Source organism: Petaurus breviceps, unplaced genomic scaffold, assembly GCF_028583685.1.
Source record: "Petaurus breviceps papuanus isolate PSGF00001 unplaced genomic scaffold, PetGlider_PUasm1.0 185, whole genome shotgun sequence".
Lineage (NCBI taxonomy): Eukaryota > Metazoa > Chordata > Mammalia > Diprotodontia > Petauridae > Petaurus > Petaurus breviceps.
The window spans coordinates 25,362,588-25,384,721 of record NW_027185797.1 but is presented as its reverse complement, the minus strand read 5'-3'; the positions used below and the strand labels follow the sequence as shown (position 1 = coordinate 25,384,721).

The 22,134-nt window shown below is 47.5% G+C and overlaps 1 protein-coding gene across 2 annotated transcripts in view; it reads left to right on the top strand.

Annotated features, from left to right (window-relative positions):
- Positions 1 to 22,134, top strand: part of GASK1A (golgi associated kinase 1A) — a 73,549-nt gene that overhangs the window by 49,142 nt on the left and 2,273 nt on the right. For both annotated transcript variants that reach the window (XM_069088609.1, XM_069088608.1), the window contains exons 3-5: positions 13,010 to 13,132; positions 14,140 to 14,243; positions 20,918 to 22,134. The exon at positions 20,918 to 22,134 is cut by the window's right edge. In XM_069088609.1, coding sequence (XP_068944710.1) covers positions 13,010 to 13,132; positions 14,140 to 14,243; positions 20,918 to 21,152 — 462 coding nt within the window. In that variant the 3' untranslated portion in view covers positions 21,153 to 22,134. The remainder of the gene's footprint in view (positions 1 to 13,009; positions 13,133 to 14,139; positions 14,244 to 20,917) is intronic.

Here is a 22,134-nt window from a genome sequence, read left to right as displayed (position 1 = left end):
AGTTTTCAGCGTGGAGAGCTTGGGAGAGTTTCCTGGCAGGGAGTCAGTGTGTACATAGCTAAGGTAATATGAAGGAACCTTTAGGAGGGAGGGGAACCAGAAGGATCTTGTCCCAGAGGGTGGTGCCTGAGTGGTGATGACAGAAGGCAGGGATCGGAGAGGGATGGGTGGTGAGGAGGAGTGCTCCAGCCACGTGGGGCGGACTCCGGGGTGGTGGAAGGAGGAGGCAGGACGGTGAATGCAGAGGGGCTACTGGGAGAGTATTCAGAAGGGGAGTGATGTGAAGTAAGACCAGAGGGGTGGATGGGAGCCAGATTGTGGAGGGTGAGGAAGGCCCCGGAGGAGCTGGAACACATCAGTAAGAGGGTGGCCAGGCTGTCCAGAGTCTGAGGATGGCTGAAGGGGGAGCAGCCAGGAGGCTAAGGTTCAAACCCTCCCTCTGGCACTTAGTAGCTGTGTGGCCTGGGGCAAGCCACAGCCCCTCTGGGCTTTCATTTCCTCATCTCCTAAGTGAAAGGGCTGGACTAGATGGCCCCTGAGACCCCTTCCAACTCTAGAGCTGTGAAGTGGGGACCTTTGGCAGGGGTTGTGGGGTGGGGACTGGGACAGGGGCAGGGCAGCTGTCATGTTTTTTGAGGGGGAAAGGCAGGGCAGTTGGGGTTAAGTGACTTGCTCAAAGTCACACAGCTCCTAAGTATGTCAAGTGTCTGAGGCCAGATTTGAACTCAGGTCCTCCTGACTCCAGGGCCAGTATTTTTTTTTTAGGGCAGCTGTCTTAAAGGTACTTGAAAGGCTGTTATAAGAAAGCCTGTTCTCCACGGCTCCAGATTGCCCAAATAAAAAAGCGATGGGTAGGCATTGCTGAGAGGCAGATTTGGGCATAATATGAGGGAAAACTTCTTAACAATTAGTGCTAACGTGGACCGGGCTGCCTCGGGAGGTCTGTCATTGAAGATCACCCACCACTGAGTTTTCTCTTGCCAAAGGAACAGGTTAGTCTAGATTAGAGTGTTTAATCCTTCTGGTGGTATGCTAAGGGTGTTGTGGACCCCTTTGGGCAGTCTGAAGAGACCTATGGACACCACAGAACTATGGTTTTAAATTAAATTAATGAAACAAATTACATACAATTACAAAGGAAACCAATAATAAGGAAATTATATATATATATATATATATATATATTTAGTTCACTGATACCAGTTTACAAATCCTAGGACTTAGGAGCAGCTGAGTGGTAGACTGAGCCTAGAGTCAGGAGGACCTGAGTTCAAATCCAGCCTCTGACACGTATGAGCTGTGTGACCCTGGGCAAGTCACTTAACCCTGGTTGCTGCCCACCACCAAAAGACTCCCTGGCTAGACTGAACTCTAAGGGATCATAGGATCCTAGATTATGGCTGGAAGGGCCCCTAGAGGCCATGGAATTTAACCTCATTTTACAAATGAGGAAACCAAGGCTCAGGGGAGTAAATTTCCCTAGGGGCACACAGCTAGTAAGTGTCTGAGTCAGGATGGCTGGAACTCCCTGACTCTGAATCCAGCACTCTGCCCAAGTCTGCCCATCCAGGTCTGGGATGCCATGATTCAGCAGCGGGTCAGGGAACAAGAAGCAACATCATCATCATTTATCTCATGTGACAGTAATGGTCTAACCCTCACGTGTAAGAAGAGGCCGGGTGGTGGTCAGTTTGGTAAATGAGGAGATGACCTCATCAGGAGACTTTCCAGGACAGAGCTTGGTCTCGGGCCAGGGCTAATGCTCACTAGCTTACCGACAGCTCCTCCCTCACCAGCATGCCTCAGAGACCCCCTTCTCTCGTTCTTGAGACAGGCTGACATTCCTACAGCAGCGGGAAGTTTGCAGATTGGCCTAGGTATAGTATTTCATTCGGATCTCACAGCAGCCCTGACAAGTAGGCATGGTATTATTGACCCATTTTAGGGGATAAGTAGACTGAGGCCTAGAGGTGTAGCCAGATGACTCTGGATCTGAGTCCAACATTCTATCCATTATTCCATCATCATGCTGTTTTAGAGATTCTGGTCTGGCAATTCAGTCAGCCAGTTCCTGGGAACTCTCAATGTAGCTTAGCAGAAAGGTCACCAGTTGAGGGTCTGGGAAGCCTGGACCCCATCTCTGGCTGTGTGACCTTTCACACATTAGTGTGCTTCAGTTTCCTCATCTGCCTAATGAAATTAATAATATATACTTTGATTCCCTCTCCAAATTATTTTGCTTTTTTTTTTTTGGAGGGGGAAGGGCAGTTGGAGTTAAGTGACTTGCCCAAAGTCACACGGCTAGTTTTTGTGTTAAGTGTCTGAGCCTGGATTTGAACTCAGGTCCTCCTGACTCCAGGGCCGATGCTCTATTCACTGAGCCACCTAGCCGCCCCACCCTGTCCAGATTTTTGTGGGGGTCAAATGAGATGGGGTGTGTGTGTGTGTGTGTAGTGCTCTGAAGACTGTCAAGTACTACTTGTGTGTACAGATAGGTCCTGGACCTGGGATTCTAGTGGTATAAGGTACACCCAGAGAAGGGAGGTCCCTTTGCCCGTGTAGGCCAGCATCTTCTCCATCACTCTTCATCCTAAAGAATTGTCTGAGAGCACTGAGAGTTTAGGTAACTTGTCTGGAGTCACACACCAATAAGTGTCAGAACTGGGACTGGAACTCAAGTCTTCCTGGGACTAAGGCCAGCTTCCCACCACTCCCTCTCATGTAACTGGACACCTAAGTTATTCTGCTTTGTCAGGAGTCTGGCAATATAAGAAAAAAGGGAGGGGCAGCTAGGTGGCAAAGTGAATAGAGCACGGGCCCTGGAGTCAGGAGGACTTGAGTCCAAATCCGGCCTCAGGCACTTAACACAAAACTAGCCTTGTGACCTTGGGCAAGTCACTTAACCCCAACTGCCCTTCCTTCCCCCCTCCAAAAAGAAAAAAAAAACAAAGGAAAGAAAAAGAAAAAAGGGAAGCAGTTGCATTGGTTCCTCTTGGTCATTAGAGAGTATTATGGGAAGCAGCCTAGTATGGGGGAAAGTATTAAAACTGAAGATTGAGCCAATTTCATGCTTGGTTGCCCATGGACAGAGTTTGTGGTCTCAGCCGTGTAGAAAGGAGAGAGACCCCTGGAGACTTGTGATGCCTCTGTTCAGATTTAGAAAAATGGACTCTGACTTGCTGACTTGCTGTTTGGCTCTTGTTCAGTGACTGGAAATCAGCCTTTTCTAAACAGGATTCATCTTCTCTATTCTTCCTTGTTCCGATTAAGGATGCTTAATCTTCTGCCAAAAAATCATAGCCTGCTGTTTGGGAGATTATGACCATCTTACCCACTGAGACAGATGATTTATTATTGGAGCCTGTCAAGAAAAGGAGGTGCTTTACAAGGCAGCTATGGCCATGTTTACCCACCCAGGAATATCGGAGACAGGAATTGGAAAAAACTAACCAGCATATAAAACAGAAAGATGCTCTATTAAAATGTATGTTCTCATTATAGCCTGGGACAGAGGATTACTATTAATTTTTATTAGCAGCAGCAGGAGAAGCTGGTGGGCCCAGAGTCTGGGAATACTTTGAGGAAATAACCACAGCCAAAAAAAGGGGGGGGAGGGGGACATGAAATTTCAAAAGGAAGCCTTTGAGCCCAGTCCCATAGTCCTTCAGGGCTCTGTGGGGCTGACCAATCAAAAGAAGGAAAACTTTACACTTTGGGGTGAGAGGCTCATCTCTCCTTTGGCTGCTGCTGCTGCAGAGGAAGGGGCCCGACACACACCCCAGAGTCAGAAGGATTTAGCTGTTTGCACTGAGTGGGAGCTGCAGCCCATAGTTTTCCTCTTGTCTCCTGGGAGATTTCCTGTCCCTTTCCACCATCCATCCTTGGAAAAGCAGTTTGTATACATAAAAGTTCAGCCATATAAATGTGTAATTGTCCTAATAACCAAGAGTAAAGAGGAAAAAAAGTCTCAGCTCTTCTTAATCTCTCTCCCCAGCTCTCCAAGGTGGGGCACAGCTTTGCTCATGCGTGCACACATCCACACACACACACACATACACACACACATGCACACACCCACACATACACACACACACGCACACATACACACATCCACACATTCACACACACACACACACACACACACACACTTTTACTTCCATAGTTAAGGAGTCATGGAGTCACCGTACCTGCAGGTGAATACCAGCTTTGCTACCTGTGGGCAAATCAGCCTTTCTGTGCTCAGCTCCCTTATATCTAAAAATGAGGGGGTTAGACAAAGGCAAGGAAGGTTGGGGAACCTGCAGCCTCTAGGTCCTAAAGGGTCACATGTGGCCTAGAGGCTACAGGTTCCCCAACCCTGGGCTCAGTGATTCTTCCAACTCTAAATTTAAACATTTAACATTTGGACTGTATTTGGTTTGGAATTGTTGTCTATTGTTGATTTTTTCAGTCGTGTTAGACTCTCTGTGACCCCATTTGGGGTTTTCTTGGCAAAGACACTGGAGTGGTTGCCATTTCCCTCTCCAGCTCATTTTACAGATGAGGAAACCAAGGCAAACAGGGTTTGGTGACTTGCCCAGGGTCACGCAGCTAGGAAGTGTCTGAGGTGGGATTTGAACTCAGGAAGATGAGTCCCCTGGACTCCAGGTCCAGTGTATTATCTGATTTGTCCCTTAGCAGCTTGGTGAAGTAGGCACTATTTTCATTTATATTTTAAAGATTGGGAAAACTGAGGCTAACAGTGGTTAAGGGACTTGCCCGACGTCACATGGGCCAGAATGAACTCAGAACCTCTGTTAAGCACAGTGTTTAGCGCAGTACCTGACATATAGTAGGTGCTTAATAAATGTTGATCAATTGATCTTTTCTCTACTCTGTACTGTCTTCTCTTTCTTTTTCAAACAAGGTCCTTGGGCTGGGCTAGGCAAAGTTCCCCTTCATTAGTTTCTAGAGCAGAGACTTAGAAGGGTGAATTGGTCCACACTGACTCCAGGTCAAGGTAGCTTTTTCTTCCTTGGTCTAGCCCGCTCCCAACGCCAATAGCTGGTTCAGGATTCTTCCAGGGAGAGCAACAGCTATCCAGGGTCAGGCAGCTGCTAGTGTGGGTTACTTCCTTCTTTCACTGGGAAAGAAAGGGCGAGATGGAGAGTCTTTGGCTCTCTCCCAATACTCCCTGCTGCCCCAAGACTCTCTCTCTCTCTCTTCACAGCCAAAAATAACTTTGGAAGAGTGGAAGATCACAGGGGGCTCCCTGCTAGGGCTGAGTCAGGATGGAAGAGATGGGGTGGGAGGAAAACTTGATGCTTTGGGCATCTGTCTGCCCAGCAGGGGCTGTGAGTCTCTGAGTCTGAGATGGAGGAAAGTTTGCATTAAGCAAAACTGAGCACAGCTCCAGCAGTGAAAGGCTCCAAGAGAGGAAAGCATTCCGCCAGTGGATGGGAACCCTAGGTCAGGTCTCTCCCAATTCCCTGAAGCTAATGATTTTCTCCCCTTACCCCCTTCCAGTTTGCCTCAGTTTCCCCATCTGTCAAATGAGCTGGAGAAGGGAATGGCAAACCACTCTAGGATCTTTGCCAAGAAAGTCCCAAATTGGGTCAGAAAGAGTCAGACACAAGTGAACAACAGCAACAAACTTTCCTATTTCACTGATTGGACCAATCCCAAGAGAACGTGAGTCCCTCTATGGGCAGAAACAGAAACTGTTTCTGGTTCATCTTGTCTTTGCATCCCCAGCACCAAGCATGGGGAAAGCACTTAGCAAATACTTGTGGAACTGAACGGAACTGAGATCGTAGATTTAGAATTTGGGGATCAATCAGTCAACAAGCATTTATAAAATGCCAACTATGTGTCAGTCACTATTTGAAGCTCTGGAGACACAGAGAAAGGCAAAGACAAAACAAGCAAACAAACCACCCCAGTCCCTGCTCTGTAGGGGCTCCCAGGCTAATGGGGGAAATAGCATGCCAACAGCTGTGAGCCAGCAAGGTATCTGTGGGATGCTGCTGCTGTTTGTCCTTTGTTCTTGAAGGAGACCATGACATCAGGGAGGTGCTGCCATGATGTGCAAGTGAGGTGGATTTAATATGAGGCCGGGCTATGCAAAGTCACCAGCCTCACTGTATCCTCCGGAGTCATCTGGGTCCAGTGGCCAGAGACAGATCAGGACAACTGGAGATGACCCAGGATGCATTGGGGGACCCTGGCCTTTTCAAGCTAAGTTTAACAAGGCTCAGTTTGACTGAGTCAGTGCCCATTCCGTGAATAAGGCTTAATAAAAATGAGGCAAAGAATGATCTCTTAAAAAAAAATAGATCTGGGAGGGTAAGGCCTCAGGGTTTCTGACCAAAAAAGAAATAATTGTTATTTGCATTAATGCTGAGACAATCAGGGCCCAAAACGTGACCAAGTAGGGCTTGATCTGCAACCAGAGTGATTTGGGGTTAAGGCTGGTTAAGAGAAAAAACTAAAACAACCAAAAAGTTTCAGAGATGAAAATTTACATTCTCTTTGGGCAGAACATCAGCAGATAAGGGTGTGATACCCTATGTGGAAAGAGAAGGAAGAGAGAAGGAGGAGGAGGAGGGGAGAGAGAGAGAGAGAGAGAGAGAGAGAGAGAGAGGGGTGGGAGGAAGGGGGGAGGGAGGGAAAGGAGAGGAGACAGACAGAGGCAGACAGAGACAGAGAGACAGATTTTGGAAATAATGGCCAGGGGAGGGCGCTGGCATTGAGGGTTGGGAGAGGCTTCTTGTAGACAGGGGGATTTAGGTGGGACTTGAAGGAAGTTGGGGGCAGAGATGAAGAGGGAGAGCAGTCCAGGCATGGGGCAGCCAGGGAAAGACCATAGAGGTCATTTCATCCAACATTTTATGGATAGAAAACTAAGGTTCAGAAAAAGAGGCATGACTTTCCTAAGGTCAGGCAGATAGTAAGGATAGCTTGATGTTTAGCAGTGGTGAACGCCAGGGCTGAATGCCTCTGACACTTACAACACTGGTGACCTCAGTCAAATCACCTAATCTCCCTCTAGCCTCAGTTTCCCCATCTGTAAAATGAGGGTCATAATAGCACCCACCTCCCAGTGTTGTGAGGATTAAATGAGAAAATATCTGTAAGCACTTTGTAGGCCTCAAAGTGCTGCATGAATGATAGCTATATGGTGTTCTACGGGGTCCAGTGGATGTTTGCCAGGCTGCTGGGGTATGCTTTCCTCATGTATATGTATATGTATACACACATATAGGTAGATGTGTTCATTTATTTCTTTATTTTACAGAGGAGGAAATTAAGATTTAGAAGCATGAAGTGACTTATTCATGGTGAATGAATGAAAAAAAATATTTATGAAGCTCTTACTGTGTTCCAAGCATTGAGGATGCAATAGGAAAAGTGAGGCAGACCCTGTTCTTAATAAAAGCATGAATTACTTTGGGAGATACTGCATAAAATCCTAGACATGATCATGGACACAAACACAGACACAGACAGACGCAGACGCAGACACAGACACAGACATCAGACAAAGACACAGACACAGACAGACGCCAACACAGACAGACACAGACATCAGACATAGACACAGACATCAGATACAGACACCAACAGACACAGACAGACGCAGACACAGACATCAGACATAGACATAGACACCAACACAGACACAGACAGACACACAGACACAGACAGACACAGACACACAGACACAGACAGACAGCAGAGGCAGGACAGATGGCAAGGCCCAGGGGTCCTGCAGGTGCATCAGCAGGGCGGATGGCAGTGTGGAGAGGCTGGAGGGCAGATGGCAAGGACTAGGAGTCCTCTGTCTTACTGGCAGGACTGTTCTTCATGACTCAGTGCCGTACCATGTTGTTCTTCCTGCCTGGCAGTCTGAGATGGAGTCCAAATAGCTCAAGGTTGGAGGAGAGCAGAAGGAGAAAGGAGGAAGAGTGTCCTGTGCTGGTGGCTCTTCTCTCTTTGTTGTCCCAGATCTTTTCCTAACTCTCATAAGCCATAGGATTTAGAACTTGAAAGGTCCAATCTCCTATATTATACAGTTCAGGAAACTGAGGCTTGGATAGGTAGGTGGCTGACTCAGGCCACTTCCCATGTGCACAGAGCTCTGCTTCTTCTCTCAGGAATTCATCATACAAAAAGTGGAAACTCAAGCAAACCTGGAAGGAGTGGATATTAAACTGGAAAATAAATCATTGGGAAAATAGTTGGACTGGGCCCTTTTTTGGTAGCTTCAGTGTACCTTTCACAGGGAAAGGTGGAGGAGGGCAGGGCAAAGAAAGAACCAGAAGGCAGATCAGAATAAGCCATTGGGTGGCTGCTTCTTCTGGATGCTCAGACTTCCAAAGTAAACCTGGCTTTCGAAAAGTGAGGTGTCACATGCCACTTGTGGGACAAAAATCCCTTTTTCCCCTCTATAAATAAGTGGCCTGTGGCCTATATGTGCAAATAATAGTAGAGAGAAGAGAAATATCAGCAAATGTTGGTGAGAAAGGAAGGGGGAGGGAGGGAGAGAGGGAAAGCAATGTGAGAAAGTCACAGAAATGGCAATAATAAGAGAAAGAAAGGAAGAAAGAAAAGAAAGGAGGGGGAGGGAGAGAGAGGAAGAGGAGAAAGAAGGAGGGAGAGAAGAGAAAGAGGAGAGAGAACGAAGAGACTCAGAGACAGAAAGTCATAGAGACAGATAGCAAGAATAAAAGAAAGAGAAAAAAAGGAAGAGAAAAAGAAAGGAGGAAAGAAGGGAGGGAAAGAAGGAGGAAAGGAAGAAGGGAAGGAAGAAGAGAAAGAAGGAAGGAAGGAAGAAATGGAGAAGGAAGGGAAGAAATGAAGGAAGGAAGGAAAGGATAGAAAGGAGAGAGGAAGAGAGGAAATCTCCTATGAGAGGAATGGAAGAAAGGGCTGCTATATATCAGGGAAATAAAGAAATCCTGTATGATGAAGGATGAGTGGGTGTTTGTCCTGGACCAAACATCGAATGCTCCCACCAAAGTGAGACAGGGAAGACAGGGGCCCACAGGTGGCTGCCAGGAGGGGGAGGCTTTCAGCTGCAGCCAGGGGCAGTGGAGCCTTGGCTGGCCTGCAGATCACCGCGTCCTTGGGAGGCGCCTTCTGTGTCTTAACTCTTTGCACATTGTTGATGAATGCCACCTGCTTCCCTGGGACGACTTGGCAAAGTCCCACTTTAACAGAGAAGGCTTGCAAATGCTCCCCTCTCTAGGGCTTGCAGAGAATTTTCCAAGTTATGAGTCTTTAACACAACTTTTCATCCTCTGGTATTTGCATAAACTCCAGCCAAGTTCGAATAGCTTCTCCCTCCTGCCCTCTTCCCAGCTGTCCAAACCTTGCTTATTTTCTCCCCATGCCACCAGGCACAGAGAATACAAGTACTTGTCCATAGGAAATACACTCCTTACTCTCCCACTTACAGAAAGTCTTAGAAAATGGAATTAAGAGGCAAGGAGGAGAGGCAGGGTATGGATACTTCTGACCTACTGAGTCCTACTGTCTCTGAGCGCTCCAAGCAGGGTGTATTTTCCGGGCTTTTCCCCATTCCACCCAAGTCAATGTCTCCAGGCTCATTGTGGTATAGTGGCGATGCTGGACTCGAGAGTTAGATCCTATTAGGCTGGAAAGGTTTTGAGTTCAGGCTCGATCATGGTTCCATTATACCAGTTGTCTTGGGCCCATGGAGACACTTGGTGTTGAGGGTGAAGAAGGTGGCGGTGCCTCGATTCCAGACCACTGGAATGTTATGGTCAGTGTGAGTTCCCAGAGGAGTGTGGCCAAGCTGGTGAAGAACCTGGACGCCGTCCTTAGGAAGACTGGTCAAAGGTGTGAGGGGTGTTCAGGCAAGAGAGATTTTAATTTTTGTTGAGGAGATTTAAGGGCGACATGACAGCTACATGTGTTGTACATGTGTACAAGTGTTTGGAGGAGGACCAGACTTCAGACTGTGGGGTTATAAATCCAGGGCCAGAAGGGAATCTAGAGGCCACATGGCCCAGCTCCCCCACCCTCATTTTGCATGGGCTGGAAGCGATTTGCCCCCGCACATTATGCTCTAGACAATAGATGCTTCCCACCTGTTTAATTTTGCCTGTGAATGTTAGGTCAGCCTCTTTGGAGAAATCATCATCAATATTGTATTGTGATGTAATAAAATAATAATAATAATAATATGAAGCTGAGAATGGTGCCCTCTCCGCAACAAGCCTGGGAGGGTACACAAGGAAGTTATCATCACCATTTTGAGGCTGAGAAGTGAAAGGACTCCCCAAGGGTCACCAGCTAGCAAGGATCTGAGTCAGGACTGGAACTCAGCTCTTCCAGCCTCCATGCTCAGCTCTCAGTCCACAAGCCTCTATTGCTGCTCGGACACAATAATCCACAAACCTCTTAAAGATGGTCTCATGTTTGGAGCTCGGGCTGGTGCACTCACTTGGTTTTAGATGCTAATGAGACGAACAGGGAGGTTTCATTCTCCTACAGGTCAGTCAGCTCTGCATAGAGAAAAGCTTTCTCCCATGCCGATGGCAGAAGAAGCAGTGAAGGCACCTGGCCTGCCTGATAACTCACTTTACTGCCAGGCAGCAGTGAGCACTCAGCAGCCCCGCTTTGTAATCTGACCAGCGCCAGTCCAGCCTCCTTATCCCACTGCCCTCACCCAGCTGCACACAGACTGTCAGAGACCTGTAAAGGAACATCACTCCCTAGCTTTACTTGCAGTCTAGGAAGCCAGGATGATGACTGGAGAAGAAATACACAGGCTCTCAGGGAAGGCCATGAGGGACTGACTGGCCACCAGGCTCTGTAGCAATGGAATTCCTTGGTAGGACAACATGGCCTCCCTCTGGCTTTCTCCCTTTGAGGTCTGGCTCTGAAATAAGCCTCTAGTCACCTGGAGAAGAGCCAGGCTTTTCTAACCAGCATGGAAGGCATTTCGTGTTGGATCTTAGCACAGTCATGTAGCCACGCCTGGGTGTAAGGGCTTCTTGCCCTGTGGGTTCGATACAGGTATGATGTGGGATGTCCCTGGTGTGGAGAGGAGCAGCTTCCCCCAAGATGGGGACTCCTAGGCCTGTGAGGTTCCTACACTGTGGAATGGACATCCAGTGGCAGAAGTGACCACTTCAACTTGACCTCTTCAGCCCTGGTCTAGCAAGTGTGTCATCAGGGTAAAGCAGTGAGAGTGGGGATGGTCCTGATAGAATCTGCTACCAGAGTTGGAGGGGAAGTTGGAGGCCCCTCTTCCAACCCGCTGCCCCCCATTTGATAGATGAAGTCCAGAGAGGGGAGGCCATTTCCCCACAGTCACACAGGCAGGAGGCGTCACAGATTTCTCCACTCTGTCATGGTGCCCCTCCTCTGTGCCCCCTTGATGAGGTTTGGCTGTCATGTGCCTCTTGTGTTATTGTGCATGGTGGGCTCATGCTTGACCACAGACGACCAGAAAATGAAAAGCCACAGTCTGTGGAGAGGGGACTTTATGGCATTAAAATGGGTGCATTTTTGAAAAGCAATATTTCCAGGTGTCCTTTGCTGCTGTTCCTGGGCTCAACCTGTTGTATCAGCAATGCCATATTCACAATGCCTATGGAGATTACAGATATGCTGATATAATTATCCATCACAAAATAACATCATGCTTGCCATATGGGGAAATAAACTAGAAAATTTATTAAGATACCAAAAGACTGAGTCCCAAAACCAGAAAGTGAAAGCCATCAGAGTAGTTATGACATTGGCACAGGTAGATAAAGTAGAAATCACCCACATTTTCAAGCCTTTAAAACAGAACAGGCTACCTCAGGCAAAGGTCCTCCTCTCCTCACTCACAGCAACGACCCAGCATCCGGGAAGCGCGCTCCCAGCAGCTCCGGCCCCTGGCAATACTCAGCAGGAGTCCTTAGCAGAAATTCTGGCTAACTCAAAAAGGGCTTCGCGCTGCCGCTGCCTCTGCTGCTGCTGCTGCCGCCATCGCCACCACTGCCAGCCACCGCAGGAACGTTAGTTTGGCTTCCGCTTCCTCTTGCTCCGCCCCTTCCTGCTACGTCAGCAAGTCCAACGGGGCATGGAAGATCTTTAAATCCCATAACCCTTACACCTGTCTCCCATGGGGCACCCTGGGCTATCCTTGGGTCAGGGACTGTTTTGCTATATTGTCTTTGGTTCTTCAATGCTTAGCACAGTGCCTGGTATACAGTTGGTGGTTAATAAATGCTTGCTGAATTGAGTCCTCTAGCTTGCCTACCCTAGTTCTGTCTCTGATGGAATCCATTACCATCTGTGAAAAGTGACAGCAAATGTTATTAGCTGTGTTAGGGGAGTCAGAAGGGACTTCTCCATATTCTGAAGGACCCAAATTTGCCTCTTGAAGATTATTCTCTCTGTGGTCTTATACAGTCTTATCTAGCAACCCATCTTTCCATTTTCTCTATTACCATCATCTTTTCTGCTTTTCTCTCCCTTGTCTGCTTCCTTTCACTCAGGTCCCCTGCAAGGCTAACAGGACAAGGAATATTAGGACAGGTTTTATTTAATGTCACAGAAAACACAGTATGGGCTTGTAGTCAAACCCCTAGCCAGTCAGGAAAACTGTTCTCATTCTAGGTGGCATTAAGCAGTCCTCTTCCTGGTGGGTCCCACCTTTGTTCAGGCACTATATGGTTCACATGAGTCACGTTACTAGTGTGTGCAGAGGTCTGGGTCTCTTTGCAGGGGCTTTGCAGATCCATCTCTGCTCAGATTTCTGTCTCCTTTGACCAGTCCAAGGTCCAGCTTGGTTGTGTGAAGAGTATCTTCCAATGAACCTTGGCGGCCACTGCAAGAAGCAATCTCTAAATCTGATTCGTAAAGGTCCCCTCAGTGGGGTAGGGAAGACCTGGGATGAGTGGAATGTGTAGGTGGGAATTCCCACTGTGCAATATAAAAAAATAGGGTAGCTGTTCTCCAGACTCTGTGGGGGTGGGGTTTCAAAGGGCGCTGCTGTCTCCCGTAGGTCCATGACCGCCTGGATCGCTATTGTTGTGGCTTTCACCCTGAGTCCTCCGACCCATGCCTAGAAGAAAGACTCCGAGAGAAATGCCGAAATCCAGGCGAGCTGCTGCTGGTCCACATCTTGGTAAGCCTCTCCCACCGGCTCAGCCTGGCCCCTTCCTTCTCTCTCTTAGGAGACAGACTAAAGGATCAGAGGATGTTGGAGCAGGAGAGGACACAGGAGGCTCCCTGGTGCCTGAATCACAGAATTTTCAAGTTGGACAGTCAGTAGACAATTATTCCAGGCCATGCACAAAATATCTACTATGTTGTTCTCTTCCTTATGCCACCATCGCTGACTACAGGAACCTCCCAGACCCTCCTCTCTGCTCCTAGAACAAAATGCTATTTCTAATTTCCTTTGGAGGAAAATCTCAAGGGGCACATGGCTAGCCCTGTAATACCACAGTTCTCCTACCTGAAAACAAATAACCCACATTAAGAAAATTGCATTCTGTGGGGTCCTCCAAGGTTCCTCAGTGCTAGCTAGGCTCCAGGTCAGGAAGATGGAGGGTCAAGTCCCACATGTGATGCTGCGTGACAGAACACGCAAGCTCTCTGAGCCTCAGTGTCCTCTTCTGTGAAATGGGGACAATGGCAGCTGCAGGCCCTGCCATGCAGGGTTGTGTACTGAGGCTGTAGATAGAACGCTGTATTTGGAGTTAGATCCCACAGCAGAAACTTACTAGTCATGTGACCCAGGTCTAGTCATTTAAGTTCCCCTAGACTCAGTCTCCTCATCTGCAAAATGGTGATAAGAGCAGCACTTCCCTCGCAGAGCTGCTGTGGGGACTGAGTGAGGTGAGGAGGAGGAGGAGGGAGAGGGGAAGGGGGAGGAGGAGGGGCGGGAAGGAGGGGAGGAGGAAGGGGAAGGGGAGGGGGAAAAGGAAGAGGAGGAGGAAGAGGAGGAGGAGAAGGAGGAGGGAGGACCGGCTGATGATTCATGTCAGGCGAGGCACTGGTAAGAGTGAGATCAGGTCTGTAAAGTGCTTTGTGAACTCCATGGTGTTCTCTGCACGCGGGCTGCCATGGCTGCTGCCATTCCCCACTGTCACCATCACCATCCTCATTCTTCTTCCTCTTCTCCACAAGGTCCGGGAGAGTGACCCGACTCGCCTGGTATACATCGATAACGCTGGGAAACCTTTGCACCCAGAAACCAAACTGAACTTCAGGCTTCTCGAGGGCATAGACGGGTATGTTTGGGGACCTTGCTGGCCCTCTGCAATTGGACCGGGGTAGAGGAAGTGCAGAAGAAGCATTAGATTGGTTCTGTTTGTCCTCAAGGACATAACAAGGGAAATGGGGAGAAGTTACACAGTGGCCAACTTCTGTCTGATGTCAGGAAAAACTTACTAACTATGAATACTGTGTTGAAGCTGTTTGGGATGCCTTGGGAGGTGGCGAACCGTCCTTCCCTAGGGATCTTCAAGCACAGGAAGGAAGGCATTTATTAAGCACTTACTATTTACCAGGCAGTACTAAGCCCCAGGGGCTACAAATGCAAACAAAAAGAGGCAGTCCCAGGGGCAGCTGGGCGGCACAGTGGATACAGCACCAGTCCTGGAGTCAGGAGGACCTGCGTTCAAATCCGGACTCAGACACTTGACACTTAACTAGCTGTGTGACCTTGGGCAAGTCCCTTAACCCCAATTGCCTTGCCTCCCCCCCTTAAAAAAATGAAAAGAAAGAATGTCAGCCAGGAGCTTACAAGCAAAGGCTAGATGACCCTTTGTTGGATACATCATGACAGGGATTCCTGTTGGGTGTGGGTTGGGCTTGGTGGTCATTGAGGTCCATTTCAGCTCTGACATCCTGTCATTCTAAGGACTTATCTGAAAGGCCGGTAGCACCATCTGACTGGGTTCCATGTCCCCCATGGCCACAGAGCTGGACAGAACATTAGAGACAGCCCAGATGCGTACGCAGGGGCGTTCTATGGCATTTCAACAAAATTACATGGTTCCTGATTTTCTCTTTCCTTGGCCACATGCCTCAGAGTATGGACCCTCCTTAAAGCCTCCTGCTGCCTATTGATGGTTCACTGAAAAAGAGGTTTGTAATTCCTTAGATCATGGGATTTAGAACTGGAAAAGGCCATAAGTAACTTCTAGCCCTTTAAGAAGTGACCCAGAAAAGTTCTTGCCTGGAGTGATGCAGGCAGATGCGCATTAGATACTCCTAAAGAGGTCTCCTTTGGATGTTCTCTAGTCTAGATGCTAGAACCTCAGGCTTTAGAGGGGTCCCCTGAGATGGAATAGGCCCACTCCTTCATTTTATAGGTAAGGAAATTGAGGCTCAGAGAGGATGTGATCTGAAGGGCTATATTCCATTGTGGGTACCATGTTGGAAAGGACATTGATAAGCCAGAGAACATCCAGAGGAAGGAGCCCAGGATGGTGGAGGGTCTTGTTAGATGATCGTATCAGGTGATCAGATGAATACACATGGGATCTTTGCCCTGCAGAAGAGAGGCCCAAGGGGAACACAAGAGCTGCCCTTTAAGTATCTGAAAGGTATGTGGAGGGGATGGGGTGGGGTTAGAACTGTTCTCCCTGACCAAATGAGGAATGACCAATGGAAGCCGCAGAGCAAGAGATTTAGGTTAGATGTGAACCTTCTTAGAGCTTCCCAAAGTGAACTGGCTCCTCCCTAAGACCAGACTCTTTAAAAGGCAGAAGCCACAAACAATTGCCATTACAGCTTTCACCAGAAAGAGTGACGAGGCCGGCTTCCTCTGGGGACCCAGCGAATAGAGTTTGTCCAACTCTCCCTGATCAGGATGTTCTAACTGTTCATCATCTCCTGGGATGCAGCCTGGTTTAGTGGGAAGAATGGTGGGCTTGGGGTCATGGGACATCTGGGTCTTTATCCCACCTCTGATCTTTACATGCCCCACTGCTACACTGAAGTTCCCAGAACTGTTTGGGGGTTAACTGTGTGTTCAAAATCACTGCTTATGAGCCCCTTCTTTCCCTCTGAATCCCTCCACCCCAATCAGTTAGAACTAGAGGCATGATATCATAGGACATTGACTTAAAATGAAAACTAAATAAATTAAATATTAAATTCAGCAGGCACTGTGGCACACCTAAATCCTGGAGGCAAGTCCACTCGTCTTCACTCAGTGAGCTGCCTGAGGACTGACCAGCATAGGATTGTAAGATAGAGAACAGCATTAGAGGACAGACAGATGGATGGATGGACAGACAGATAGATAGATGAATGATAGACAGACAAATATAGATAGGTAGACAGAGGAATGGAGATAGCTATTTAGATAATGATAGATGAATAGGTAGAAATAAAGACAAGATAAAGTAGAGAGATTTAGATAAAGCAATAGAGAGATGGACAGAATAAAGAAAGAAGAAAGACAGATGGATAGAGATCAATATTCAGATAAAGAGACAGGTAGAAAGAGGCTGATTGATGAACAGATAAAGCATTTATTAAGTGCTTAATAAAAACCAGGCCCTGTGCTACCTGCTAAGTACAAGACAATCTCCACCTCCAAGATGCTTACAAGTTACCAGGTGCTAACTCTAAATGAGGGGAGACAGCACAGAGGAGTGTGGGAAATGAGAACGGAGGAGGGAGGGAGGGAAGGCAGGCCAGCATGTGGTAAATGGACTGCAGGGAGGTGTGAGAATACAAAAGTCTCCCCCCCCCAAAGAGATGGGGTCCCTGGGGTGGCGTCCAAAGCTCTGGAGGCTGGGAGATGGGGATGAAGCTGATGGCCAAGAACAAAGGCAGGTGAGGAGGTAGCAGCCAAGGGCCACAGAGGCTTCAGCCCCAGCACAAAGGAGTTAAAGCTTACCCAGAAGCGCAGTGTAGTTTTTTAGTTTACATCATTCATTTCCACAAGATTTTGAGTTACAAAATTTTTCCCCGTCTTTCCCCTACCTACAAACCCAAAACAGCAATCCCACTGAATATCGCCTCCCCAATCTGCTCTCTCCTATATCCTCCCCCATCCCCTCTCTGACTTTCCAGTAGGGCACGGTGGATCTCTATGCCCCAGTGCCTGCATATCTTTATTCCCAGTTGCATGTAAATAATAATAATATATATTTAAACATTTGATTTTAAAACTTTGAATTCCAGATTCTTTCCCTTCCTCCCTCATCACCCACCCTTACTGGGGAAGATAAGCAGTTCAGTATAGGTTATACATGTGTAGCTACACAAAACATTTCCATAGTGGATATATTGTGAAAGACTAACTATATTTCCCTCCCTCCTATCCCAACCCCCACTTGCTCTATTCTCTACTTTGACCCTGTCCCTTTTCAAAAGTGGGTGCTTCCAACTTCTCTCCCCCCCCAACATGCCCTCCCTTCCATCATCCCCCCTCTCATCCCCTTCCCCCCTACTCTCCTGTAGGGTGAGATGCCCCATTTAGTATATATGTCATTCCCTCCCTAAGCTAAATTCAATGAGAGTAAGGTTGACTCATTCCTTTTTGCCTTCCTGTTCTTCCCCTCCATTGTAACAGTTTTCCCTTGCCTCTTCTATATGAGATAGTTTACCCCATTCTATCTCTCCCCATCTCCTCTCATTATATTCCTCTCTCACCTCTTAATTTCACCTTTTAAGTATCATCCATTCCTATTCAATTGATCCTATGCCCTCTGTCTTTCTGTACCTGTACACATATATACACACCCTCACATATGTATTCATATGCCCATATACCCTCCTATATAGACATATATATGTATGTATATATTTATATTCCCTTCAACTATTCTCATACTGAGAAAAGTTTCATAAATTACAATTATCGTTTGTCCATGTAGGAATGTAAATAGTTCAACTTTGATAAGTTCCTTATGATTTCTTTTCCCTGTTTACCTTCTCCTGCTTCTCTTCCTTCTTGTATCTTAATGTCAGATTTTCTATTCAACTCTGGTTTTTTCATCAAGAATGCTTGAAAGTCCTCTATTTCATTGAATGACCATATTTTCCCCTGAAACATGATACTCAGTTTTGGTTTGCTGGGTAGATGATTCTTGGTTTTAATCCCAGCTCCTTTGACCTCCGGAATATTATATTCCAAGCTCTTCAATCCCTCAATGTAGAAGCTGCCAGGCCTTGTGTTATCCTGATTGTGTTTCCACAATATTGAAATTGTTTCTTCTTGGCTGCTTGTAATATTTTCTCTGTGATCTGGGAACTCCAGAACCTGGCTATAACATTCCTAGGAGTTTTCTTTTTGGGATCTTTTTTTTTAAGTAATTGGGGTTAAGTAACTTGCTCAAGGTTACATGGCCAGTTATTTCTGGGTGTGGTGCTGAGTATCTGAGCCCGGATTTGATCCAGGTCATCCCGACACTGGAGCCGGTGCTCTTACTCGCTGAACTACCTGGCCGCCCCTAAGCAATTGGGGTTAAGTAACTTGCTCAAGGTTACACAGCCAGGTGTTTCTGGATAGGTGCTAAGTGTCTGAGCCCAGGACTCAATCTCCAGGTCTTCTCAACACTGGAGCCGGTGCTCTTACTTGCTGTGCTACCTGGCCACCCGTTGGGATCTTTTTCAAGAGGTGATTAATGGACTCTTTCAACCCCTATTTTGCCCTCTGGTTCTAAAACATCAGGGAAGTTTTCCTTGAGAATTTCTTGAAGGATAATTTCTAGGTTCTTTTTTTGATGATGGCTTTCAGGTAGTCCAATAATTTTTAAGTGATCTCTCCTGGATCTATTTTCCAGGTCAGTGGTTTTCCCAATGAGATATTTCACATTGCCTTCTTTTTTTTTTTCACTTGTTTGGATCTGTTTAATAGTATCTTGATTTCTCATAAAGTCACTAGCTTCTATTTGCTCCAATCTAATTCTGAAGGAATAATTCTCTTCAGTGAGCTTTTGAGATTCTTTTTCCATCCGGCAAATTTGGCCTTTTAAGGCATTCTTCCCCTCATTGACTTTTTGAGCTGCTTTTGCCATTTGAGTTAGTCTATTTTTTAAGATGTTATTTTCTTCAGTCAGGTTGTTGCCTCTCTTTTCATGAATTTCTTGCATCATTCTCATTTCTCTTCCCAATTTTTCTTCCACTTCTCTTATTTGGATTTCAAAATCCTTCTTAAGCTCCTCTATGGCCTGTAAGCAATTCATATTTTTCTTGGAAGCTTTTGGTGCAGGAGTTCTGACTTTGTTGTCTTCCTCCTGTTCCATGCTTTGATCCTTTTTGTCCCCAAAATAGGAATCCAAAGTTGAATTGCTGTGCTTGCTTTTCTTCCTTTGCTTGCTCATGTTTCCACTCAATTACTTGACTTTTGAGCTTTTTGCCACAGTAGAACTCTGCTTCCAGCTGGAGCTATTAGTTGGATGCCCTCTTTGAAGCCTCCTCTGGTTCTGGCTCACTGGTCACACATCCCAGGGCTTCCACCCTAGACAGCAATCCAGATTCAAGCAGGTTAAAGCAAGAGCAATCATCCCTCAGAATGGCTGCTTGGTCCCCCTACAATCCACAGGCCAGGAGCTCTGAAGCAGCCACATGGTAGCAGCCTCTGTGCCTCAGCTGCTTCTCCCTCCAGGTGCAGAGGCTAGACCACACTCCCAGACTCCCTGTTTCCAAAGTCTACACTGACCTCTTACTTTGTCTTTGGCATCTGTGGGTTGATAATTCTGGAAACCACCACAGCTGGTAGTGATCTACTCCCCTGATGTCCCTCTAGCCACAGCTAGTTGGGCTGCCCTGAGGCTAAAACCTTGGGCTCATTCAGGGCTGGGCTCTGCTCCCAGCACACTTTGATGAACACTTCCTGTCCACCTGCTGGGCTGTCTTCAGTGGGAGGTTTGTTTCTCTTTGTCACTTTGTGGGTTCTGTATCCCTAAAGTTTGTTTAGAGTCATATTTTATAGGTATTTGAAGTGGTTATGGGGGGATCAAAGGGAGTTTTCCTGCTTCTATGTGGCCATCTTGGCTCCACCCCCCCCCCCCCCCCCATAGTTTAAGCTTTTAGTGGGGGAGAGATGGTAGCCTGAAGATGTGAGTCCTGGGATTAGAGGATACTAGTCAATCTGGAAGTACCTCAGAGAACACAGAGTCCAACCCATAGAGGTTAAGTTCGATCCAATAAATATTTATTAAGTGCCTACTATGTGTAAAGTGCCATGTTAAGCTCTGTGGATACAATCAATAAAAACGGAAACAGTCCCTGCCCTCACAGGCTTACAGTCTAACTGGGGGAGACATCCCACAGACAGATACAGGAAAAAATAAGGGTGTGTTTTGTTCCATGGAGCTGAAACCAGGCAAAGCAGCAAATGCACAGCAGGAGTTCAATGGCTTGCCCAAGGTTACCCCAGGACCCCTGACTCCAGATCCAGGGCTCTGACCACGTCCCCCCAGGTTCTTTATTAATGACTTGCTTAGTGGATGCACAGAGGAGTGGTCAGGTCTGGTGGGCAGTGCAGCTTCAGCAGCTGAGGCTTAGCCCAGCGTGATTGGGAAAGCCTCCCATCTGGGGCAGCCTCCGGAGTCCTCACATCTTTCCTGGTCTCTCTCTCCCTGGCTCTCTCTTCTACCTCTTGCTGCATGAGTCTTCCACATCTTACCTCTCTGCTTCCTCATGTGGCCCCATGGATCCCCAGGCTGCCAGTCCAGTAAAGGCAGGGGCTGTATGGGAGGGCAATCTCCACCCTCCATTACACTTACTAGCTGTTTGACCCTGGGTAAGTCAATTGACTGCTCTGAGTCTTGAGTTTTCCCACAGGTAAGGTGAGGATCACAATACCCCCTTCCAAGGGTAGTTGGGTAATAATGCTTTGTTGACCTTAAAGAAGAAAAGGAATACCAGTTCTTATGATGCTCACACTCACTGAAACTCTGCTTCCTTTCTGCCCTGGTGCTGGGGTCATTTCCTCCAGATTTCCCGAATCAGTGGTGAGGATAATTGCCTCTGGATGCTTAGAAAACATGCTGCTGAAGTCCCTGTGGATGGACCCAGAGTTCTGGGAGAGCCAAGGTGGGCAACAGGGCCTGAAGCCTTTGCTTCAAACCATCGAGAGGAGAGGACAGATCCTGCTGGAGTACATCCGGGGGCACAACTTAACCCTCTTCAGGGAGGGGACCCAAGGAGAGGACCAGGTGCCCCTCAGCTGATTGGCGCCGGAGCCCACGGTGCAAAACCAGGAGAATGGGACAACAGGCAGGGAGTCAGAGTTGTCAGGGCTCCCCACGTTGTAAATGTTGCAGATGAGATGTGTGGAAAACTGTTGTGACTCCCTGCCCTCTTCAGCCCCTCCAGCTGAGGAGGACAATGCCAATGCTGACCCATGGCTTTCATGGGCAACATCCTCACGGCCACCCTAGGGCAGGATCTATGTCACCCAGTCTTCTCTCCTTTCACTCCTCTTCTGACATTTGCAAGGGGTGATGTGTCCCTGGAGGGACAGCTTTTGACATCTTAAAGGAATTTCCTCTACTCAACAAGCATTGACTTAGTGCCTTCTTCATGCCATGCAGGCATGGGAGGATACCAAGACAAAAATCAGAATATTGCCTGCCCTCAAGGACCTTACATTCTATGTGAAAGCACAAGTGCTTTCTGACTCTCAGAGCCTGGATGCTGGTAGTTCAGGTCAAGTGTTCCATGTGAATCTGTCCCTATTCTGTACAGGCTCCATATCAAATGTGTGGACAAAGGTGCTTGTCTGTTTGGACAGCCAAACATCCAAAATCCGCATGGGCTTCTGAAAATAGACATTGGACTGAAGGGAGATTTATTTTTGTAGGGGAGGGAAACAAATTCTCCTCGTGATCTCCTCAGCTTGGAGACTCAGGAGGGCTCTAGGGAGACGTGGAGCCCAGACTGTGCAACAAAGAATTGAGAAGAATTTCTTTTTAGAGCTGAATTTTTCAGTGTCTGCTCAGACGTGAGAGCTGCCCTGTTTTCAGCTGTAATTTTAAGCTGATAAGGGAAACGGCTTTCGAAGTTTTGGTCATTAGCATTCTCGTTTCTAGTCCCAGCTGCTTCCCTGACTCCAAGGCATTCCTGTGGTGGCTGAAGCCAATGTCACTAGAACAGGGCTTTTTACCTTGGGATTCACAGACCCCTTGGAGAGGGGCTAGGGTGGGGAGGAAT